Source organism: Brachypodium distachyon, chromosome 3 (genome assembly GCF_000005505.3).
Source record: "Brachypodium distachyon strain Bd21 chromosome 3, Brachypodium_distachyon_v3.0, whole genome shotgun sequence".
NCBI lineage: Eukaryota > Viridiplantae > Streptophyta > Magnoliopsida > Poales > Poaceae > Brachypodium > Brachypodium distachyon.
In genome coordinates, this window is record NC_016133.3 from 6076259 (window position 1) to 6101812 (window position 25554).

The window sequence follows — 25554 nt, forward strand, 5'->3', positions numbered from 1 at the left end:
CTCGCGCCTAACCATGTGGCTTTATAAAGAGGTGCGACGCCAACTGGAGATTGCATCTCACCATCTCAACTGTTCCAATCTGCTCACTTCGGATTGACTACTTCCTCAATGACATCTTCATCACCATGGCGACAACAGGGACAACCCCGACAATGATGGTCTGCCTGTACCATAGCCGGCAACCCCACTATTTCTCTGAACATCTCGTATTTGATACCCATCCTACCGCTAGATTTGTGTTTGATTTTACTATTTATGCAAGTGAGATAGATTTGTTAGCTTGCTGCTTAGTATTGTGTTGCATGTCTAGTTTGGGTGTTGTGATTTGCTTTAGTTTACATACCATGTTTTTCTGGATTGATCTTGTACAAATTGCCTACATTCTCAACAATCTAAGAGCCTTATGTGCCTTGACGAATTTCGGTATCTGCTTTTGCTGATGTGTTAAAATGGTCCATGTTCATTGATGTGCAGTTTAGGTGGCAGACCAAAACGATGATATGGCTCTGAGCAACAAACATCTTCTTGACAACGAATGGAAAGCCTAGAGGAATAGTGTCTCTTGCAGAGGAGGCAGCGTTCGGGGCAGCCAACGACCTCTTTGTGGGAAGTGTCATTGGCGTGACCAGGGACAAATTAGGTAATACTCCTTCTGATCCAAAACTGAGGGATGCACTCAAAACGTAGTTTAGCGCAACTGGTACTCGCAATGAATTGTATGTCATGGAGAAATTTTATAATCGTGCAATAGATGATAACTGATCTTTGGTCGAGTGGGCTCATCAAATACACTGCATTGTAAAGGAACTGAAACTCCTTAGGTATGTGTTACCTGGCAAGTTTGTCGCTGCGGGCATGATTACCCAGCTTCCTCCAGCTTGGAGGAACTTTGCCACTTCTATGAAACACAAGAAGTAACGGATTTATGTCTAGTATCTCATTGGGTCTCTTGATAAGAGAAGGCGAGGGCAAAAGACACTGACGCTAAAGGAATTGAGGGACAATCTAGTGTCAATGTTATGGAGAAGAACTCGCACAAGTTCAAGGCGAAGCTGAAAGCCAATCATGCTAGCAACTTCAAGAAGACAAGGGGAGGAAGACCAAACTCAAAAGTTTGTCAACCTGATCATTTTGGCAACAATGATAAGGGCACATCCGTGTATGGTAATCTACCCATTGTATTTTCTTTTGTCATGTTAGGGACGAGGGAGTTACTGTGCTTGTATGTCCATGGCATAGTTACATTTGACACTAATCTCAGAGCTTTTAAAGAGGTGAAGAATTTATTACCATATATAGAGCTTTGATACGAATGATCTCAGTGTACCTAATGTTATCTTATACATCGAGATTTTTTACAATACCCCATTACTCCAAAAACGAATATGGGAGTACCAATTAGATCTGACCGTCTATATCAAAGGGCAAATTAGACATTTGTCAAAGGAAAGAAACTCATTAATTGCCCGTACAAAAAAAACTCCATCAATTTAGCCCGGCAGTTACAGGTTTCCTAACCAATCAACAATTTCCTTAATCAAAGCTCATCCCTCTCCTCCCTGTGACGTATTCCGCCAAGGAAGGTCTGGCCGTGGCTCAACGGTGCAAGCTAGAACGTCGACGGCTCGTCTGCTTCAGAGTTAGAAGAAGCTAATGCGGCCAGCTCCAGCGAGGAACCTGTTCCAGCGAATGGTGGTGACGACGCCTCACACGTTAGGGGACATGTCCGGCCACGTTCCGTCTTTCCTCGACGGCGGCTACGTCCGCAACGGTCGACGACGCATGCGGCTTCATGTCGAGGACTGAACGCTAGCACGGGAAAAAACCAAAAATATAATCACGCAATTATGATTTTGCCTCCAAATCAAGGTACTCCGGTGATTTTCGACCCCGTACTCCACAGAATAAACCATGGAGTACCAGACAATATAGGCCAGTAGATCAAGACAAATGAACGGTTCATATTAAATTCGGGGTACGGTAAAAGAGCTCTAAACATCAAACTAATGAGAGTTGATGGTAGGATTACACTGCTTCAGTCTAACAGTATGGAAAAGTTATCGAGCCGCTTGCTTTACTTATTGCAACCTTCTCCAATGCCTTAAGATCCTATTGTGTTGCTTCAAAATAACTTTAGGACAACTAGAGATCAACTATGTATTCTGAGATAATTGGCTCGCTAATGAATTTAGCTAGCGCCATAAGTCCTGACATCTCATTTGTTGTGAGTAGACTGAGCCGATTTGTCTCGAGTCCAAGAGATGATCACTGACGTGCAATCGAAATTTTATGCACTATGTAATGAGAGCCATGAGCTATGACAACTATATAAGTGTCCAGGTGTGCTAGAGAGCTATCACACGAGGTGAAAACATCTATTAAGTGAAAACTCGAGAATTTCAGTCATATCCATTAGATCCCACATAAAGATATGGGATAAAATGTGGAAGTTCACGTATTTTATGAAAAAAAACTTAGACTTTTCAACCTCTTTTTATAGATACGATTAAGTGATTAGAGGTTCCGTCTTTTATCCCGTTAATTTTAGATCTAGTGGTTAGGATTAAAGGTGTTCATGTTTAGGACACCGTTATATTCCGACCTCTGCCGAAACACACCGTCGAATTGCGCTTTGGGCAGTACCATTACAATTTCATGGTCATTTTTCACAACACATCGCCCGCTAAAACATAAAGTTTCATTTTTTTCCACAATAATACATGCTTAAATTTTAAACCTATGATTGTTTGAACTGTAATGGTTCGACTTGAGGCTAAACGTTGATCAATTTTGTAATCAAATAATGTCCAAAGTTGATACTTAAGTACTGCGTTTTGGGGCCAAAATTTTCAATTAGGAAAAAATTGTTCCTCACAAACAAAAAATGTCATCCAAAGGCAAAAAAGAGTCAAACTTTCCATTTTGAGCTAGGACAAATAACCACAAAATTGTAATGGTACTGTGCAAAGACACAATCCGGTTGTGTGTTTCGGCAAGACCGGATACTAAAAGTGTGCTGTGGCCAATTTTTCCCAAAATAATTACTAGCCATAAAGGTAACATCACGTGATCTTGGTTCTTTTCTACCAAATCAACAATACTAACGTCACTGGAAACCTTTGTAATAGTAGTAAGCCTAGATTTACATAAATTCCATTATTTTACATAAATTCCATTTTGAATTGACGGCCTCGGACCTCCTCTTCGAAGTGGTTGGAGCCTTTTCTTTTCTTTTCCTTTGAAAAGGAACGCAGGTTGGAGCTTCTTTTAGTTTTGCCATGATTAGCTAGCGCTAAACCAGAATCATTTCCTCCGGAACCAAAAGCCCCATAAACAAAACAAACACCAGCAGAAAATGACGGTCACGTCCAGCTCACCCCGCACCCAACCTGGGAAGAAAAACCAATCCCAACCCTCATTACCGTCCCTGCAACAATGGCCCCACAAAACCCCCAGGCCCCACCGTCCCTCCAGAAACCGCCTCCCTCCCTTCCTCCTGCTGCCCGGCGACCGGCCTCAGCCGGTCAACACCCGCAAGTTGACCGGCAGCCTTCTTCCCCTTTCCCGGTGAATGAATAAACCCCACGAGTACTCCTACTCTCCCAGCCGGGCAGAGGAAAAGAAAACCTTTTTTCTTTTTGCTATTCTCTCCTGACACGCGCAGCGAAGCAGGCTCCCAGCACAGCACAGCGGCGACGACAAACACACAGGGGAGTTGAGTTGAGTTGCCTTCACTTTCCGTTGCCACCGCCACCTCGTCGCCTCGGTTCGGCTTCCCCCCTTCCTTCCTTCGCGCGTGCGGGATCTCGCGCTCGCGCCGAGGAGGGCTCCCGCGGGTGAGGACTCCTCGTCGGTTGGTCGGTGGTCGTGGGCGGGCGGATCTGGCCGGGGTTTCGCCGGATCTCGGGCCATTCCGGGGGTTTTGTTGGTGATTTTTTTGGGTGGTGTTTTTTTTTCTCCCTTGTTAGGGTTCGGCGGCGGCGATGGCGAGCAGGGTGAAGGAGGACGAGAGGAACGAGCGGGTCATACGCGGGCTGCTCAAGCTGCCCGCCAACAAGAGGTGCATCAACTGCAACAATCTGGTGAGTGCTCGGCTAGCTCCGTCGAGTTCCCTTGCTAAATGTGGTCGCTGGGTGCGGTAGAGGAGTTTAGAGTGGTTTAGAGCTCGGCTGGGATGGTTGCTACGAATGATGCTTGGTTTGGAGCTAAGCCGTGAAGTTGTGAATGTGCGTGTGTGCTGATGGTTCTTATCGACATGGATTAGTTGGTGTCAATGCTGTCGTCTTGTTGAGTTAGGCCGTGGAAGATAATTTGGGGATGGATAAGTAGAGAAAATGTAGCATCAGTGCTGGAGATTACGCCGTGCTCCAAATTGGTGGTAGGATGCAAAAGGAGCCTTGATCTATCAATAAAAAAAGTGAATGGATTATGATTGTCTGAGAGCACATTGTCCCTTGTCAAGCTTGAGCTCCTGTTCTTCTTCCTCAGTGACTAGGCACACACCAAAATTACCAATGAGGAAACTAGAGTAGAATTATAGGCCCATTTGGATGGCTATTGTCTTGGTAATCAACCTTACACTTTCTTTAGAGTTGCCAAATTACACTAGGTGTCTTCTCTGCTGGGATGAACAGCAGTGTTTTTTTTATGATCTTAATTATATCGTAGCAGTTGAATCATGTACTCCCTCCGTTCCATAATTCTTGTCTCAAATTTTCCCAAAAGTGGATGTATCTATTCCTAAAATGTGTCTAGATACATGTAATATTCCGACAAGAATTATGGAACGGAGGTAGTAGTACTTTTGTGCCATCTATTGTTGTGACTGGTTCATTTATCCTTCTCAAAAGGGCCACCAAATGCCATTCAACATGACATCTTCCATCAATTGAGACACTTTTAGTAGTTTGCTACTGAGTTTGTAGCAGGATGGGGTGATTTGGATCTCACAGTGCTTCTGATCAGACACCACAATTGCCTCCAATATAGTGTGACAATTCTAATGTCTAACCTTGAAGAACTTTGCAAAGTGGATAGTAGAAACAGTCGAACAGTTCAGATTGCCCATTGAAGTGATATGCAATGATTCTAGAGAACAGAGTTCTGCTTTTGCAATTTGATGGGCTTTGATCTAGTTCTAAGCTCCGATTTGTGCCCATTGTTTTACGGTCTTTCAGTTTTCCTTGCAAAAGGGTCTCAGCCCTGATTATATTGATTTGCACTATAAACTGAACAAATGAGCATCAGCTTCTGAAATATGTGCCATTTGGCCATCTTCCATCTTGCTTCTATAGTTTCAACTTACTTGTTTCCTAAATATTGAAATATTAATGCACTACATATATTGATATGCACAGGGACCACAATATGTGTGCACAAATTTCTGGACCTTTGTTTGTACCAATTGCAGTGGAGCGCAGTAAGACTCTTCTCCAGTTCTCTTTCATTCGCATATGTTTCTTGTAGTTCTTCAACCTTTTATAAATAAATGCATGTGCAATTCATTACTTCTTCTCCTAGCCGAGAGTTCACACATCGGGTGAAATCAGTTTCTATGGCTAAATTTACTGCACAAGAAGTTAGTGCTCTTCAAGGAGGAGGAAATGAGGTATTTTTCCTATCTCTATGATTTTGAATTTCCCATCATTTCATGTCTTTCTGTCCATCTTAACACGGGTTTTGCATAACCTGTAGCGTGCTAGAGAAATATTTTTCAAGGAGTGGGATTCTCAGCGCGGTTCATACCCTGACAGCAGGTTACCTTTCTCTGTTCAGTAAATTCCATCTTCTAGGTTACATCTCATTGGTTTTGTCTTCCAAATTATGACATATTTCTTTTTGTCTTAGTAATGTGGATAAATTGAGGAATTTCATTAAGCATGTTTATGTGGAACGGAGGTATACAGGAGAAAGAAGCTCTGATAGACCACCGAGGGGAAAGGTGATGTTGGTTCCTTATAGCTCTACCCTTTATTTGTGGGGTAAACCTTGTCAGATTTTTTAATCTTACTCTCTTAATTGACTATTTGCTGGTGCATTTGCATATTTCAGGATGATAAGGATGAACCTAGTGAAAATAGAAGGTCTGATGGAAATCGGGGTGGTTCAAGAAGTCCACCATACAATGAAAGTTACTCTGACCGCCGGAGTTATAGTGGACGGAGTGATGACAGAAATTCCAGATATTCCTATGGAGAACGTAGTCCTGGCTATGACCAGAGTGACTATAAGAAAAGTCCCCGCTGCTTTGAGGCTGTCGATGATAGATCTGGAAAAACAACTCCAGTTCAAAGATTTGAAGACCGCAGGTTTTCTGAACCACGAAAGCCAGAAACTGGGTCTCCAAATTATGAGAGAGAAGCCAATGGATCTAGTCCGCCTGTTGTACGACCAGTGAGGGAGATACTGGGTGATGATGCCCCTCAACTTCGGATTGGTGAACCTCCAAAGCCAAATGTAGCCAAACAAATTGACCCTCCAAAACCAAATGGAATCAGGACCATTGAACCTCCACCTCAGGCACAGGTTGTTCTAGTTATGCCGCCTCTCTGATATTCTTTATAGATCTCTTGAAATGTCAGCATGCTTTTGTGCACATATATTGTTAAGCTGGGAATTTGATGCAAAATTGTAACCTTTTATCTTCATTGTTTTATTACTGTAGAGGACATCTACTGCCACCAGTGTTGGTTCTTCTGAGGGTACTTTGGAACAGATGAAGGTAGCAAGTCCAATCAGTTTAATTGATTTTAGTGCAGACCCTGAACCTTCTGCATCTGCCCCACCATCACAGACAGGCCCTGCACCCCAACAGCATCCTGTTAATGCACAGCCACCACAGCCTATTAATGCAGCAGTGCAGCAGCCTGTTCTTGAACAAGGCAAAAGTGCTCCATCAGTGAGTGGTGGTGATTGGGCATCTTTTGATGCTTTCGGCCAGCAACAAATACCACAAGCAACCAGCAGTGTAAATCCCCTTGAGTCTGTACTTGCAGAACTATCATTCTCCGAAACACCCTCTGCACCCAATACATCAACATTTCCAATTTCTGTTGATCCAAAAGCAAATGATGGAGGACAGTCATCCATGATAGATCAGTCACATTCTTCGTTATTTGGTGCACCCCTGGGAATCTCAGGCAATCAGCATCAGGTAGCTTCTTTTGCGGAATAATTTGAACTTTTGAAGTCACGTGTACTTCATTTCTTTTCTTGGTCTTGAAAGAAGTTGTTACTCAATACCTTTTACAGGCGTCAACAGGGATGTCCATCCAAGGATCTTCAATTCAGCAATCTGCTGTAGCTGCCCCTATGGGCGTTCTTCCATCCCAAGTGCCTTCTAGTTCACAAGGAACCAGTGGCATCCAAGAAGCAACATCCTCTGCTGATGATAAATCCAGTGGGAGGAAACCATTGCCAGTGGTATGTGATTAACTGGTTGTAGTATTGCACATCTACTGAAGTAGCCGTTTAATATGCCCCTGTGATATGTGCTATTCCAGATTCGATTATTTCATCCCTCGCTTGATTGATGTGGTCTACACAATATATGATGTACTAGTTTGCTACATGTTTCCACAGTAGAGCTACTGTTAAATACTTGCTCTGCTCCAAAACTGACATTTTTATTTTGTAGTCTCCAATAGACAACTTTGACCATTGCTTTTCGAATGGATATGTAGGTAAAATATATATAACATAACATATAGTCAGTTTGTTGTCCAGTTTAGTAGTTACAACTTACAAGAGATAGACCTACAGAATTTCGGAATATAATGCACAGTATGATAAGCCGTGACTGAGAATAGCAGTATTCTTTTGATGCGTTGAAGATGCGGAGAGTTTTGTTTAGCTAGCGAGATATGTTAACTTCTAGGTATAATAAATCATGACAACATAGGAGCAGTTAGGTGGTACTTTTATGAATATTAGATTGCATTTCAGTTGGATATAAGCACTTTTTACGTGGACATAGAAGAATATATGCAGTAAATGCACTTTCTAAGAACAATGCAAGCATGGTTCTGACCATGATTAGACAGCAAGAACTGTGATAGCTATTGGCTTGAAACTTTCTTTCTGGAAAATTAGTGCTTTGTCTAAAACATGTTGATCACGTTAACTCTACTGTTCACCGTACTTGTGTTATCTGTTACCACATTCACATGGGTTCATTTGCAAGACCATTGCTTAATTATCAACTGAAGACAAGTATCTTTTTTGAACTTATCAGAAAACATGATAAACTGATGTAGCTAACACCCAATTCATTCAATAAAATCATTGCAAAGCATATCTGACATTAGATTGAATCTCTGCAGGATTTCTTTACGTCACTATATCCATCAGCAGCTCCAACAATGCCTGGTTGGCAGAGAGCTCCTCAGTTTGGAATGGGTTTTGCAATGCAGTATCCTCCTGGAATGGTATTTTCATTCTCGCATTAGCATTTTATATGATCATTATTTTAGATATTTTTCAATATTTTCTTAAAAATAAATGCTCTCTCAGTTGCAGGGTGGGTATCCTCAGGCAGCATTTTCTCAACCTGCATATCAACAAACATATCAACAACCTTTGTATCAACAACCTGCATATCCGCAGCATTCATATCCTCAACCTGCGAAAGCTTCAAACCCTTTTGATTTGGGAAATGAGCCAGCTCAAGCTCACACGGTATGACTGCATGATTGAAATATTCTTTTCTTTTACATATTACTCGAAATAAAAATCAATTTACATATTGTCATGCTGTTCTTGTTAACTTTGAGCAAAAAAGTAACTGTTTTAAGCTCATCATTTGTTCTATTAACTCATTGTTGTGTCATTGAGCAGCCCCTATCTGGGCCACTGGGAGCATCAGCAGGCGCTACCCCGGAAACATTACTTGGTACCTCTAGTTTTGGAGTTCCACCACGGCAACCTCAGCAGCTGTATCAGTCATCTGCACCTCAAAGTATTTACATAGTTCCTCATCATAATCCCTAATAATAATAATAATAATATTATTATTATTATTAATATTATTATTATTATTATCGCTATTATTATTATTATTATTATTATTATCGCTATTGTTAATGTTGCTGTTACTGCTGCTGCTACTAATTTATGATTCAACTTCAGACCATTACATGATGCAGCATGTTCCAAATAACATGCCTGGGCAGCTACCTAATAACATGCTTCCAAGGTGAGCGATTGTTGTATCTAGTCTAATGTTAGTGCTATGTTTTTGCATATGACCTGAGTTTGATTACCACCTCTACCAATCTATACTAGGGATTGACAAAGAACCAGAATACCTAATACCTTGCATGAGCATCAGCATCCATTGTGTTTGCTTGGTTACTTTGCACTTCATTAGTACCTTTTCGTGACAACTGCAACTCTCTCATGCTCTGGATATCCTGCAGGAGATGTCTATAACCATAAGTAACAAGAAATTTACTTAGAAACACAGAAGGAATTGAGTTTAGAAACTCACTTGCCTAAGAAGAAAATACACAATCTAGATTTCCAATAAGTAGTCACATATATAGCAAAGGTTTGTAGATCGCTGACCACTTTTGTATACAACTTAACGATTACAGTACACTGTTCATGGGTTCAAATTCTAGAACATTACCTACATAAATGACCCTTCCAATTACAGTTGGTAGGAATTGCAAAGTATAGTAGCTACGTTGTTTGTTCAAGTTTGTAACTGCCGGCAATATTTACAGTAGCTGTTAATTGGTAAATATGATACCAGATTAACACAACTAGAACCAGTAGCCCTCCCTTTCAGGGATAACATATCTGAATTAAGGGAGTAACGTGCATGCTGGCTGTATTTAAAAAGTTCTCCTTTCCCATATAGACATCATATTATGATACCCTGGTCAAATGTATGTACAGATAGGAACTAACCTTAAAATGGAACTAGAACTGGCCGAATTGTCAGTTTTGGCCCTTTTATATTGGATGGTTGAGATCAACAACTGAATACCACCAGCTTTCCTCTTAATTATTCTAGCCATCCACCTTCCAGTGACATGGATAGTCCTTGTTTTGCATCTTTTGGATATAGAGCAATCTAGGCTGTGTAGTTACGTTGTTTGTTTTCTGGTTTCAACACTGATGTCTGACTTGTGGCATCACAGGCAACAAGGAGGGCCAGGCTCTCTTGGCATTGGCTATGATCAACAAGCTGCTCCCAGGTACTCGCAGCCAAGCACACCACCTTCCTATGGTGCTGTTGGTGGAAATCCTTTTGGGTAAAAGGTTTATGAAATGTGGTCATACCATGTTACCTGTTTATGGAATCTTGCGCTTCTTCTGACCAAGTGATCTCGGGAACCCAGTGACACCAGAATGCACAAAGCCCCCAAGAATAGTTGTTTCATAGACTGGTGGTGCGTTTGTTGACTGTAGTTCCTTTTTACTTGGTTTGAAAGCGACACTGGGCTCTAGCCTCAGGAGGGGAGTTCTGCTGTGTTTCCATCCCCTATTTTCTTGTATATTTGTCTTTGGTGCATGCTGTATCCATTGTATATTTAGGGAGACCCTATGCCTCGAATGGTTTTTGCTTGGGATCTTTGAGCGGGTAATATCTCATATAGTGTATTCTTAGTTCAGTTTTTTTCCTAGTCAGCTGGCTATTCAATTTTAATGTGTATGACATTGTCCGACTGCATGATGTACAATTGTGATTACTAAGTTATTTTAATCTCCTCAATCTGTTGTATCGCGGATCATTGCTCCTCAATCTGTGGATACATTTCTTTCCCACACCTTTGTACCGCTGGTTTGCGAGTAAATTATGCTACATGACAAATATCTTATCAATTACTCCCTCCGTTTTTAAAACCACGACAAGTATTTAAGTGCAAATTTGTACTAAAATCATGATAAGTATTTAGGAACGAAGGGAGTATAAATTTGTGGCAAGTGGTGGAGAACGATGGGTTCATCGAAGTACATGACGGATACATCAAAATACATGGCAAAAATATTACTCCATTTGATCAATATTAATTTCTTAAATTTGTCTAAATATGGATACATCTATTCCTAAAAAGCGTCTAGATACATTAGTCTAAATATGGATGTATCTGTTCCTAAAAAACGTCTAGATACATGTAATATATAGACAATTAATATGGATCGGAGTGAGTATCAATTTTATATGCACACGGATTATGTGAATCTTCTTTTCCTGGTATATCAAGGTACATGATAGGCACATCAAAATACATGACATGTATCTTCTTTCGAAATAGTTGTGGCTGGATGCACATGTCGTCCAAGGATGAGAGAGATGACAGAGACATGTGAGGAGAATAGGTATAAAATAAAAGAAAGATAGCAAAGAAAGACATGTGCGAGGAGTAGGTGCTGATGTGAGAGAGAAAAGGGAGATGGCAAGAGATTAAGGAGATATGTAAATTAAAAAGGGACACATGCTAACATGGTGGGGGTAGATACCACCCATGGCATCGGGATGTTTGGCGGTGGTAGATGGACTGGAGAAGGGTAGCTAGGCCACGTGCGGAACGTACGGGATAATAGTACGCAGGTCTTTACCATCTTCCAAGCAAGAAGAATTAGGCTATACATATTTAATCTCATTGTGAGATCTGAATATTAGAAGAGAACCATGCCGCTACATTCTGTTTCTACCCTAATGCGGTAATCCCGGCATCAAATGCCTCAAGTGGCGTGCAATCAGTGTTCACCGCATCATCATCCAACAAATCGACATAGGAGATAGGAACATAATGCAAATTGTGACTACACAATGGAAAGACCGAATAACTTACGAAAATCATCCTATTCGGTTCAGAATAGGAGAGGGGGCCCAAAAGTTTACACCTTTGGCATTTCCTCAAACACTTCGGTGGCGGAGGTGGCGTTGTGATGGTCGAGCAAGGCTCTCGGGCCGGCAGAGGTGGTGGAGGCGGCACGGGTCCTCGAGAAGTCACCGCCTTCTTTGGCCGCTTCGGGCCGTTAGTTGTCGACTTAGGCCGCCCCCAACTTGGCACCACAGCGATGGACGGCGGCGCCTATGCCGCGAGAGGGAACCTAGAGGACGCGCTATCGGCCAAAATGGCTCCCTTGACAATGTGGTTTCCCTGCTGCTTGCGTTTGGCCCACACCGTGGACGGATTGGGTGGCGCGATGGCGAGGCCAACGGGAGCCATGCGAGGGGCGAGAGCGACGAGCGCTTGTGATTGGGGCTACCCGACAGGGGATTCGAAGATTGGGACCTAGGCGAACTCCATGGCAGTGTTTGGCCGGCGTGGCAATGATGGACGACGTGGAAGCGGGAAGAGTCAAGCTGAAATGTCCCTCCAGCCAAGCGTTGAGCGTTTGTATGGTGACCTGGGAAAACGATCGCCAATTCCGGATATATGAGAGCTCAAAATTTATACAGATGGGCGATTTTACGGAATTGGCTCGGGTCAGTTTTTCATCCTGAAACCATAGAAAGACAGTTTTTTTTAAGGCTGGCACGATGCAAGGAATCTGCTGTTGTGGTGCGTGGTTACTCGCCAGATCTGGTTCATTGTGCTGGATAGATGGCGAAAGCAGGAGTGGGTCCCTGATGCGCGTAGCACTATGGAGGAATGGTGGCCGAGCTTGACGGTTGGGGGACGGAAGGATAGAAGGAATCTCAACACCGCGGTCACTTTGGTTTGTTGGAGTGTTTGGAAGCATCGCAACACAATGGTCTTTGATGGGGCAACGCCGAGCATGTCGCAGGTCCTTCGCGCGATCAGTCAAGAGGGCGATGCTTGGTGTCGGGCTTGTTTGTTCAAGGGCTCGAACCTTTTTTGTGATTTTGGTTTTGTGGATGTTGCGTGAGTAATCTTGTAACTTGACTCCTATCGCATCGCGGTCTTCTTTTCTAATGCATGATATACCCGTCGAGGTATATTTTAAAAAAAAAGATACAAGGACTCTGCTAGCGATGCTCTAAGACAGATGAAGCCTGAGCTCCCACGCCCCGTCCCTTCCTCCAAACAGCAGGGCCGGCGGCAGCAAGGGAAAGGAGTTGCCAGGAAGGAAGCAGGAGAGTAATCTCAGAGGGTGGGCGAGGGAGGAGCTCCGATTACCCAGCTCGGGTGACATATGGCACCTGAGCACAAACCACAGAAATAGCAGCCAGCATGGCACAACGAGATCACCCCAAGTCGTTGACTTATTAGGTCAGCCAAGCACACTTGCACAATACAGAGATGACATGGCATAGATCCCACCAAGCTCAATCTTCCAACCGTTTGAAATTTACATCAAGGGACGTTCCCGAACAGTACTCCCCTTATGTACGTTGGGTAAAAACTCGAATCACCAAACAGAATCGAACTCAAAGTGAGAAATGGGACTCCTTACACCCTATGAAACATCCCACGTACTTTCTGATCTGAACCGTCTGTAAATATGAAGTGCAAAATTTTCTATCCGACACAAAACCGTGGTGCTGGTGAATATTGTCGTCAGATAAGCCAATCCAAGAGCACATCATGTGCTTGCACAAACCAGGTGAAACGGCTTTTTACATCATAACTGCAACAGTCACCAACCTGCAACAATGAATCATGTGTGAAAATGTATACCACATGACTAGCTAGGTGCTGTGCACTGAAGAAGACTTGCCTTCACAAGCAAAATCACTGGAGCAGGCTGCTGTCTCGTTACCCACTATTGTTCAGGAGTCAGCACTGCAAAACAATAAGGCAGCCATTATAAACATTTTGTACTAAACCATACAAGACAAGGATCGACATTGGAAAGTAGAGTTTGTCTTGCGCTCAAACACCAGTCAAGGCAACAGATTAATTTGATTTTCAAGCAATGTCCATAAAACAAACTTAAACTGCTACCTACCTCGATTAAGTTTGTCTATTAAACAGTTCATCCATTACCATATCTAATTGTATATATTCCACACAATCAACCAGGAAAAGTAAAGGAGGAAGCAGTGACTCGTCACAGAAACTGTAAAAAAATGTTGAATAGGCCATATGGGCAGAAGTATTGGTCTCGCAGGCTTTTACTTAGAAATAATTTGGCTAGCTTTCATACTCAAATTACTTTTAAGTCGATCAAGTCTCCCAGAAGTGCATCCCCATGAGATGCAAACACTCGGACTTCAAGCGGTCAGAAGCCCAAAGGTGTCATATTGCCTAAAGATAAAGACCAACTGGTGAGGCAACTGAAGGGTATCTATATGTCCAGAATAGGCAAATACTGCCTGAGCAGCAGGTTTTCTTTAAGATCATTGGTGCGCTAGGAGAAAAGACCAGGATGAAAAGGATTTAGGACTGTACAGTTGCTCAACTACAGCTTTTAGACTGGTGATTCTTCGTTGTTCATACCCCACTGTTCCTCACTGTCGTTTCCATTCACATGGACAGTGCCATCCGTTGAACTATCAGCCTCGACCTCAACCGCATCTTCTTGGCTCTCTTCTACTACGTCATCTTCAATATCCTGTTTAACCAAGATATGTTATCATTTCATGCAGGGATGGATGGAATATAAGAAGGAGAGCAAAAGAAGCAAGTGATTTGAGTGAAAATAACAATAACAGTGTTTTAAGTTTAAATAGATGTGCAGAGATTTCTATAAACAGGACCAACTAATCGATGCCATGTCCAATGAGTGGTGGCCACGTAGTCATAGAATTATTCTCACGTAAGGGCTTATTTGGATAGACATTAATCGGACTTAATAACTTCAGATAGACAGGGACTAGAATATAACTTCTTTCAAATAAGCCCGAAATAGTTCAAACTTCAAAGTATATAGTACTAACACAGAAACGGTTGAGGATCTGGGCAAAGCAAAGATGAAAAACCAAATTATTTATGCATTTGTAAGCCCACCCCTATGTGTTATACCATTCTCAATGAAGTTTGTATCACCCAGGATGAAATGAAAGAGGAAAAGAAAACCTTGCAAGACCTCCTGTAAACAACAATAGTACAGATGCACTGCCAACCAAAAACTAATTCTCTGAATCAAAAAGCAATAAGAGAAACTGCTCTCAGCCCAGAGGTCGCATGGGATATCTCCCAAAAATGAACAAACAAGGTTTGCCAGTAACATATCAAAATTGAATTTCATGGCAAGGATCCTGATTAGTAAACTCTTCAATGTTTAAATCTGACACCATTCCTAGCATCTCAGTTGTTTCTGCAAATGGTGATTTTTGTTCTCCACCAACTGATTTTCAAAGACATATATAGTAGAAACCAAACAAAGGGCATGCCATTGGAAAGTAGAGTTTGTCATGCGCTCAAACACCAGTCAAGGCAACCGTTCCTGTAGGTTCCTGGACAAGTATATTTAGTAGCAGTCACATTATTAACTACTCGGTTGTTTCTTTAGGATCGGAGGGAGTAGTTTATTATCAGTATTACCAGTGTCTAATTTTATCTGAAAGCACATATTGTTATTCCTCAAACAAAAACACATCAACAACCAGCTATTTAACGAAATAACAGAAATAACAGAACATACGAGTTGTATATAGCGGATGGTGCTATCACAATTTATAACAAATCAACTGGCTAAGTACGCAAAGAACGCTTTCGGCTTTTCACAACCTTTTTCTGCAAGAGTGATACCTCGTGAACAGTACCGTTTTCGTTTGTTAGCACCTCATCGTCATGTGCATACTCCTCTTCATGTACATGCATATTTTTGAAAGCTTCCACAAGACTCTCATTGGACCTTTCAGCGTGAATCATGTACTCCGCAGCAGGTGGATAGGTACCCCTATCCAAAAAGATTTTATCAGAATGGTAATAAATTAATAGCTGACAAGTACAGACATCATTTTGAATTTCATCAGACATTCCAACTAAAACAAGATCTAAATTCTTGTCGCGTTAATGGAAGAGCGTAGGGTAAAACTTCATAAAATAACGTCGAGAAAAACATATAAAAGAACCCAAACCTTTTGGGGGCAACGGTAGCTTCTACATTGAGAGCAATTTGCCAGTCTTCAAATAAGTTTGGGTACTCATCAGGATCTGCCAATGACTCTGCTGCTTTTGAGTTAACCTATAAGGCAAATAGAACAAAAGGAACAACATCAATAGTAAAACATAGCTACTGGGCATTATAGAAAGTGCATCATAAGGCATGAGAGCAATCGACAAATAGAGTTAACGAATGATTTTAGTTAGTGTTCCAATCATCACCTAAGCTTGAATCCACACCTAAGCTTGACTCATTTTCATTAGAAGCTGCCAACATGCCGAAGGTCTTACAGGCCAGCAAAACTCAAAAACCAGGAAGAAAAAAAGAAAGAATTTCATGGAATGGTGCTGATCATGCTACCAGCGTGGTTGATCTAGAGGCCACTGTAACCCTGCTGTCTTCGACAACACATGGTCCACAGCTAGCCTGCTTGACAATTTCCAGGCTGAGGCCAAGCTGTGAGCACAGGGCAGGGGCGGTGGGGCTCAGGTCGTTGCTACCGGCCCTAGCGCTTAGACGTTTTTAGTTGTAATCTTGAAGTGTTGACCCTTCTTTGGGCTTCTATATATCTCTATCCTAATATATCATCGAGATGCAAGCTTTGCGTTTTCTTAAAAAAGAACAGCCAAAATGAAAAGAAGCTAAACACTACAGAAATGAAGCAAAACTTTACATCTATACTCCTCAGGCAATGCATAACCGTCCTGAATTTAGTGTATTAGAGTTACCTGGTATATTGTACTTATTGCATTTAAAACCAGACAATTCAATTCATCCTTGCAGCTAGCGCAGAACAATACCATGATAATGCCACACAACAATTACATGCTTGAATGTGTAACTTAGATTGAACTAACAATTTGTGCTAAGGTGATCTGCACACTAACAATCTATCAACTTAATGCCGTGAGGTCGGGAAAAGATGTAGCATAAGATTGACTAGGGGAAAAGCTAGGAGAATTTCTAGAGCTGAAGGTACCTTTTGCAGATCTTTTTTCCATAATGCTACAATCTCAGGTACTTTGCTCGGAAGATAAGATCTTGACATCAAAGCTGCTTCCGGAATACGATTGCTGTATAGAGAATGGTAGTATGCTTAACACAAAAATAACTTATTGGAGCAAGCATTGCATGAAACAGGATAGTCTCACCAAAATGCATATACCTTTCAACCAACAATTCAAGGCATTTCTCCAACTTGCCTAGCATGAACAAACAAAGGAACGCAACATTGTTCTTTCCTTGTTCTTTAGCCATGGAAGCCAATTTTGTTATTCCATCAGCATCCCCAATGGATGAATATAAAAGCAATAGACCACTGAGGTCCATGGCATGTAAAAGACACTCCTCTGCCATCTCAAGCTGCAAAAAATTGCATGACATGTTAGACAACGACTATGCAAACTCAAAAGTTTGCATCATAGTGTAAGTCAGAAACTTAGCATGGAAACATATTATAATGTGTCTTAAAGGTTTGCATGCTATTGAAAGGCAGAAACGTAATATAGCAAGGTTATTAGAATGTGACTTAAAGGTGCGCGTTCTACTGAAAAGTCATTAGCTTTGACACTGAATCCAATTTGTTAAAGCTAAGGTAAAAAGAGCACAAGCTGAATGCTAATACTTCTGATTCAAGCATGATGCTGAGCGACAAGCAAAGAAGCCTCCTTCGCCTCCTTCGCTATACATATGCCCATGCTGTATTATACTAGATCTTTTTTTCTTTGTTTTGTGCTCTTTGTTTTGGTGCTACCCTAGTTTTGATTTTCTTTGGGTTTGTTTGTGGTCTATTTGTGCATCATCTTAGTGCCTTCTTCTAATACAAAATAACACGCATTTGGGTGCATGTTTGAGAAAAGATATATTGTACTACTCCTACTAGAGTTTGTTCTGCCTAGTCATAGTTATTAACTCATGCATCATCGGTAATTAAGAAACTCAAATGCTATGGCAGAACAATCCCAATTCACATGCACACTATACAGTGAGCATACAAGGTAAATGATACATCCAATAGCTGGGTACCTTTCCAGTTGAGATAGCTAACTCCCCTAACTGCTTCCACTTGGACTCACTTTGCACCTCAAGAGCAATTGCCTGCAAAGCAACTACTCAGAATTTTTTAATAAAGGGGGAAACTTTCTTGGAAATGTGAAAGAAGCAAGTCAATTATGCCTTTGCATCATCGACTCAACCAAGCTGCACTGCCAGGTCAAATCTGTAGTTCGAGTCCATTGCTATCGCAAGGGCTTCCTCCAACATGCCCCGTGATTCCAAAAAATGTGCCACGCTGCAAACAAAAGGTTATCTTTGTATGTCGATACCTCAACTGCAGAGTACAACAATTAGTAGAACATGGAGCACCTGTCATATTATTCCTTTGGTATAGATGGCAAAATATCATTTGCACGATCAAAATCCCCACGCAGCACAAGTGTTTTATACTCAATCAAACTGAGGAGCAAAGTGTAGCCAACAACACTGCAACAAGGAAATATGTTAATACTCAGAAGTTCACTGTGAGTTGGTACCATGAAAGAATACCAGAGGAACAAACACAGAGCTCACTTAAATTGCTTGTCAATAAGATAGACACGGCTCTGGTTAGCAAGATATCCTAGTAAATACATAGGTCGGTCCAAGTGAAACAAGGTGGTGACCTGGAATACATGGAATGGTTAGGACTAAAGAGAGATCACTGATAATGAACGATCTAACAGAAACCATACATGAGAGAAGCATTTTTCTATGATAAAAACACTCACCTCTCCTCCCACACAGTAATTAAGCCACGATGAAGAATTGTTGTAGATAAAGCAATCACCAACCCATAGCCCAGTTCGGATGCGTTCATTTATCTCATGAAGCAGCTCAAAGGCATCTTCCACACCTTCCTCGCCAACTGAACCCCCTCCATCCAAATGAGAAGATACTACATCCCTCTGGAAAGTAGAAAGTAAATGTTGTATTAACACATACTGTTACAAAAAAACAACTCCATGCAAGTGTTTGATGTAAGAGTTACTGATGTTAGTAAACCACACAAAGAACACATGTACATAGGTGGCAGAAGTGACATAAAGTAACAAGAAACAGTACAAAGGAAACAGAGTTTTTTTTTTGCGGGTGAGGAAACAGAGTTTTTTTTTAACAGAACTCACATTGTACTTCAAAATGTAGAATGATGTATCACTTGCAACGGTCACCAAATCACCACTGTTGGCCCAGTAGAGGTTCTATAACAAAGAGAACAGATATTTGAGTGGCATAGCATTCCAAATGGCATGGAAAAGAAGTTTGACTCATAAAGCAACACAATTAACTCACTTTCACATTGACATCAATTCGACGTATCAACCTGCAAGCCGCCCAGTCGTAAAAGCAGATGAAGTCATTTGTACACATAGCTAGTAATACTCCGCCAAATACACGTTCTGCGGAGAATGTTGGTCTTATACTTTTCCTCTCCTGAAAGTGTTAGCTCTCTTTGTTTCAGGATTCTTGTAAAGAAGATTGACATGCGAAATAGATGGCCAAGCATTAACTTAGAGTACGGTTCTTCTTGATATCCACATTTACATCACACTTTACATAAGAAATTAAAAACAAAGGATAATAACATACAAACATAATATGTTCACTACTATTAAAGGCTCAAGTTTACAGCCAATCCTGAAACAGCACCACAAAATGCTTGTGCATATCATATACTCCCTCCGTCCTAAAATAAGTGACGCGGATTTGTATAGATTCTTATACAAATCCGCGTCACTTATTTCAGGACGGAGGGGGTATTTACTTTGCACTTACATAAGAATATTGCTCTTTCATAACACTAGCACATCATCCATGTGGCCGTGCGTCGTTATGGACTAAAAAATAAATAAATGCTTAAAGAAAATGTTGCACTATCATTTTGTTGTTTCAGATCAAATAATCCATACCCACAAACATAGTCTGTGCCCGATCCAACTGGTGATCTGAACTCAGAAAGTGATGGACCACTGTCACCAACTGAGTTCTTTATAAGAGCAAAGATAAGGCCGCTTCAATTTTTCATATAGATTAAGAAATAGCAAGATCTACATAAGATGAGAAGAAAAAAAATGACCTAGTAAATGCTATTTAAAAATGTACCATCGGTTTCTGCCAGTAGTTGCACAAACAAGCCTCTATATATGAAATGGGAGAAATAGTGATTCACCGTCAATAAATTGCACGAATTCTGATTTCATGTATAAAGATGATTACAACACAGGGAATGCAAATATGTGTGATAAAGCAAGCATGTTTTTGTTCCCATAAAACAAGCATGTGTCTGTTCCCTTAGGAAAGATAGAACCGTATTTCTGTCATAAAGTGATAAAGCAAGCATGTTTTTGTTCCCATAAAACAAGCATGTGTCTGTTCCCTTAGGAAAGACAGAACCGTATTTCTGTCATAAAGATAAACACACAAATCAATAGAAGGGAAAATTATACCTGGAAATTTTTACTGTATATCTTTATCCTCGAGGTGCTTTCTCTGACAGCATATTCACCATCAGATGACCAAGCAAATTCAAGTGCAGACCCAAAAGACCGATTCCTCCATGCTAGTGCTGTATAAATTATGTATTCTCCATCTCCACATACAACAACAAATCTCCCATTCGGATTATGTCTTAAGCTCTGAAATGAAGAGCAATATTAGCAACATGCCAATGAAAACTAGAAGAGAGGACAAGTAGAGCAAAATTAAAAAAATGTGCTTGTTGTTTCGCCAGGAAAGCAAAAATGATATTAATTCAAAGTAACATTCAACATTGTACAGAAGAATCTGTTAATGGTCAAACCATCCTCATGTGTCTTCTTTTTAACCCAACAAGTTTGTATCAAAACCAATGCTTAATTCAATATTGCACTATTACTAACCATGAACCTTATACATTTCATTTCAATATGTGAGCTTAATTATACATCAGCAGCTACAAGTAACCGAATATCTATATATAAAGTGTGGTTGCACTAAAATTAACTCCTCATCAACCCTGAATTTTGAAAACAAATAAGATAGAATATTTAGCATGCATGATGAATCTTATATTGCAATTTGAATCTTTTATTAAATAGAAAGAGAAAGAACTCAATCAGAAACCTGGGGCTCACAGCAAGCATCTAGTTATCTAATGGTTAAGACTTAAGAGAATCACTATCCGAATGATTGACTCGTTTTGATATCAAATATAAACCTACTTGTGCATAAAGATCACAGCTTCCCAACTCCTTCACAGCCAACGGCAATCGTTCCCCATCAGCAATCTGAAAATATACATAAAGGTTATAGAAAGTTAACAAGTTCTCAACACATAACATGGTGAACAAGGAGAACCTACATAAAGGTTATAGAAAGTTAACAAGTTCTCAACACATAACATGGCGAACAAGGAGAACCTCATTGCCTGCACCAACAGTCTTGATATTAACAGTTTGGATCTCATTATGTTTTGCCCATATAATTTTTCCGCTGTTGTCCATGCTGGCAACCGGTACTTCACGGCCAATTTTTATCATAATTGTCCCTTCATCGTATCCAATCACAATCCTAGAAAATATATAACACTATATATTAGTAGAGGAAAGAGTATGCCAATGAACGCATGAAATCTACATGTTTTGGTGAAGAGCAAATTCTGGTGAATAGTGTAGCACAGAAACAATGTTGTTGTCACTGCGCAGAGAATAAATATATCAAAATACTTGTTTCCTCTTGATGGTCGAGGTAAAATTAAAAACAAAATGCACACAGTGGAGACGACTTGTTAGTGCGTGCGGAGCTTCAATAGCAGATTAGAGGACTAGGAAAATAAATGTGGCAACCAGTTTACCACTAGACCCCTAAAAAATACTTATCTGATGTGTTCGCTAAAAAGAGCTGCTCTGATCCTGGGTCCATATGAACCGAAATTTGTAACTTAGCAAAAAAAGAGAGCATATCAACAAGTTTCAAAAAAAGGTGCATGTAGAGAACGGGTAGAACATGTACATGCGGAATTTGGTGAAAATATAGATCATTTGTGATCTGTGTTAACAGTAACTTTTAGATTTTTATACAACTTTCGAAACTTGTACGGTAGCTAACTGTACAGTAACTTTGTTGTCTTTCTACACTTGCAAATAATCATATTTTCTTACGAAGTTTCGTATGTATGCATGCCTACCTATCAATTAGCTGTTTGACTTTTTTTTACAAATTTTGGGAACTTGTAGATATGAATTTCCAGTAAGTTATCATATAGGGTTCATATGGGTCCAGGTTCCAAAAAATTTAGACTACTACACCCCTTTGATGAAAACACATGATATTCAGTTGCATGGCCCTTCATATTTGTCACAACATCATAGCATTCAATTAGCGCAAGTGCCAAATATTCGTTACCTTCTTGATCCCTTCATGTATCCTAAAGCCCAAACTCGCTCAAGGCCATAGTTAAGAGTTTTTTCAAGCCTGTGAGCACATAAAACAAAATGCCATTCACTTCCTTAGAATTACATAATTGAGAGAAATTGAACAATTGAGTATAGAAATAAAAAAGGAAAGAACCAGTTTCCTATGAATTATATTGTTGAATGCAAATTTTATATTTCAAAATAATTTAATGTTCAATTGTAGCTACCAGTTCTGGCACCAATCAACACAAACTCAATATCAATTATTTCCGTTTACCGATCCCTATCCACGCTACTTTGTCTGAGTAAGTGTGTTAACCCACTCAACATCCAAAACTATAACTAAATCATGAATGACTACATAAATTGAGGATGAGAGGGCAGAAGATATTACTAAATTTACAAAAACATATGGTAGAAAAATGGAAACTAGAAGCAGTAATATCAGCACTAGATGTGACAGCATAGATGTTAGTTTAGCAATGAGATTATCTGACAATGTACAGTTAGTGTCATCTCCAAATACATCAGAGAGAGAGAGAGAGAGAGAGACAATACCTGTAGGTAGTAGAGTGCCACAAGCGAACTGTACCATCTTCTGAGCCAGTAATTATTATAGGTAGCTCTGGGTGGAAACAAACAGCAGAGACATTGTGTGCATGTCCTTCAAGTGTTTGAACACAGCTCTTTGTTTGGTAGTCCCAAACCTGATACAACAAATTGTGTCATTAGTCAGAACAATGCCCGGTACAATCACAATAGCACAATTCAATACAGAGGCAACACCTTTGCAGTCTGATCATCAGAGCCAGTGATTAAAAATGGTCGATCGCCACCAGTGAAGTAATCAAGACAGTTCACGCCTTTTGAATGGCCCTCTAGTGTGAAGTTAGGATCAGGAGAACCAATACTCCATATCTGAAACCAAATATTAGGATATCACAGTCAAGACTCTAACCAAGATACGGGACAAGGAATTTTAAATAGCATCTTTTGAAGGAACAAATACAAACCTTTATTGTGCGATCAAGGGAAGCACTAGCAAAAGTATTGGTATCTTTTGGGTTAAACGTGACTTGCATCACATAGTGAGAATGTCCCTCGAATATGTGAGTGCACATCCAGCCCTTTTTCCAATCCCAAAGCTTAATCAGCATGTCATCAGATGATGACAGCACAAAAGGCTGGGTTGGGTGAACAGCCACACACCTGATGTAATCAGTATGAGCTTCAAATACCTTGACCTTGTCCATTGTATTATAATTGTACACACGGATATGCATATCATCGGCACCAGCAACAACCCATTGCTTCCGTGCAATAAATTTAGCCGAACGAACTGTAATTGACATGATATATTAACATGATGGTATATCAGGGAGAAGAGGTATGCAATTAGGTAGGAAAGTATACCTGGTAAATCTGTGACTTCAAATGATTTCACCATTGTCTGGCGATAAATGAATATGTTTTCATCAGTCAAGTTTTAAGAACAACTACCCAGAGTCATATATCTCAGTTCTAAGAAAACACTAGTTACATTTCCTTTTCTGCCTCCTTTAAATATGCGGAACTATGGAGTAGCAGTCTGTGTTTCTATTTTCTTCCGTCCAGTAATGGAGTTTACTATTGAGTTTTTCCTTCTCGTGTTTCTATGTAGTCAGCATACAAGTCCCACTTACATAGTGAATATGTTAAAGCCTTCCTCACTGGTTTTTTATGTAATTATTACTAATCTCTAATCTGTCAATGTTCAATGATCTTTCTTTTTTCCCCTCTCAGGCATCTGCATACCACTAAATTCACTGCTAGCCTGCTACATTTACACCATAAATTGCAATTTCAAAAAACATACACCTTAAATCCAAATGCATCTTTGTTTCTATATTATGTATAGAAATGTCGAATTTCAACAGGGGTATTTGCCCTTTTTTAGGCTTGTACCAAACTTTTCTTCTATCAATGCATCCATACAGAGTATTTTGCATTTTTCAAATAAGCTGTGAACACTGAGCAGTAACCTACCTGTGTCTGGTAGTTCCAGATGCAGACACTCCCCGAGTAGAGACTCGATAAAATCCTGTACCACACAAGAGAATGGTCATGCGATTTACCATGGTTCATTCAACACGTTGATCACTCTCACATCAAATTTATACCCAAAATCTTAATGATACGTATCACACAAACTGCCCACTCACCATGGCTCTGTAGGATGCAGATCCACCGACTTTACCCTCTCCGATCTCTGCGCAAGCTTCCTCTGATCCAACCAAACACAAAACCAACATAAGCGACACCACACCAACTTACCGCGTCGATCCTAGTAAGAGCCATGGCGATTACCTTGATATCCAACCGGAGCGGCTGCCACAGCACGGCCAATCACCCCCCAAAAAAAAGCACACGAGAAACGGAATTCACGTCAGTCCATAGCACAACAGAACCCAGATCCACTGGGAATTCGACATGTCTCGCTCGCGGTGGATCTAGCCACGGCGCGGCGTAGCCAGTGCGCAGTACGAACGAGTTGATCGAGATGGATCGCATTCATAGCTATCGCCTGATTACGGATCGCATTCGCTTCGAAGCGCGAACGAGAGGGCATGGAGGAAGCGGTTTGTGGGAAGAGCGGGAGCGAGGCACGTACCATTGTGGCGCGCGCAACGGCTAGGACCGCGACGCGGCGGGGGAAGCGCGCGGAAGCGGGAACCTCGGGGGAGGAAAGGTTCCTAAATTTGTGGGCGCGGGAGCATGAGAGGCGGACCCGCGTGGGTGGCCTCTCGCCGGACGAGGAGGAGCAGCCGAGCAGGAGAGCGCGGCGCTGAGACAGAGGATTTGCGAGTGGAGGACGAAGACGGTACGAGTAGTCGCTAACGCTGGATCGTCCTCTAAAGTTAAACACCTACTAATGTCACTGTCACACTTCATATCCTAGATTTTTATACCGCCACGTGTTAAGTGCTGAAATATTACATGTATCTAAACATATTTTAATACTGTATATAGATATGTCCATCTTTAGACAAATTTGAGTCATTTAATATGGGACGAGAGAGTATCATTATATAAAGAGCCGATTTGTTGTGAGTAAATTATAAAGAAACCACCGCTATAAGCTTATAACACATAATCACAAGGAATTGACCAA

At 40.9% G+C, this 25554-nt stretch overlaps 1 protein-coding gene and 1 pseudogene across 2 annotated transcripts; one reads left to right on the forward strand and one right to left on the reverse strand.

Annotated features, from left to right (window-relative positions):
- The first annotated feature begins 3598 nt into the window (after positions 1-3598).
- On the forward strand, positions 3599-10731 carry LOC100835421 (probable ADP-ribosylation factor GTPase-activating protein AGD14). Of its 2 annotated transcripts, XM_010235725.2 has the most exons (14): positions 3599-3836; positions 3969-4082; positions 5358-5419; positions 5521-5608; positions 5695-5756; positions 5848-5941; positions 6052-6525; positions 6665-7153; positions 7252-7422; positions 8322-8426; positions 8512-8676; positions 8836-8956; positions 9127-9193; positions 10146-10731. In XM_010235725.2, exons 2-14 carry the CDS (start codon positions 3984-3986, stop codon positions 10261-10263), a joined length of 2115 nt encoding a protein of 704 aa, XP_010234027.1. In that variant the 5' UTR covers positions 3599-3836; positions 3969-3983; the 3' UTR covers positions 10264-10731. The 2 variants fall into 2 exon arrangements, with proteins under 2 accessions (XP_010234027.1, XP_024317609.1); XM_024461841.1 differs by lacking the exon at positions 3599-3836 and having other exon boundaries at positions 3858-4082.
- A 2477-nt stretch (positions 10732-13208) lies between these two features.
- LOC100837575 lies at positions 13209-25279 on the reverse strand (annotated as a pseudogene).
- Between the last annotated feature and the right edge of the window lie 275 nt (positions 25280-25554).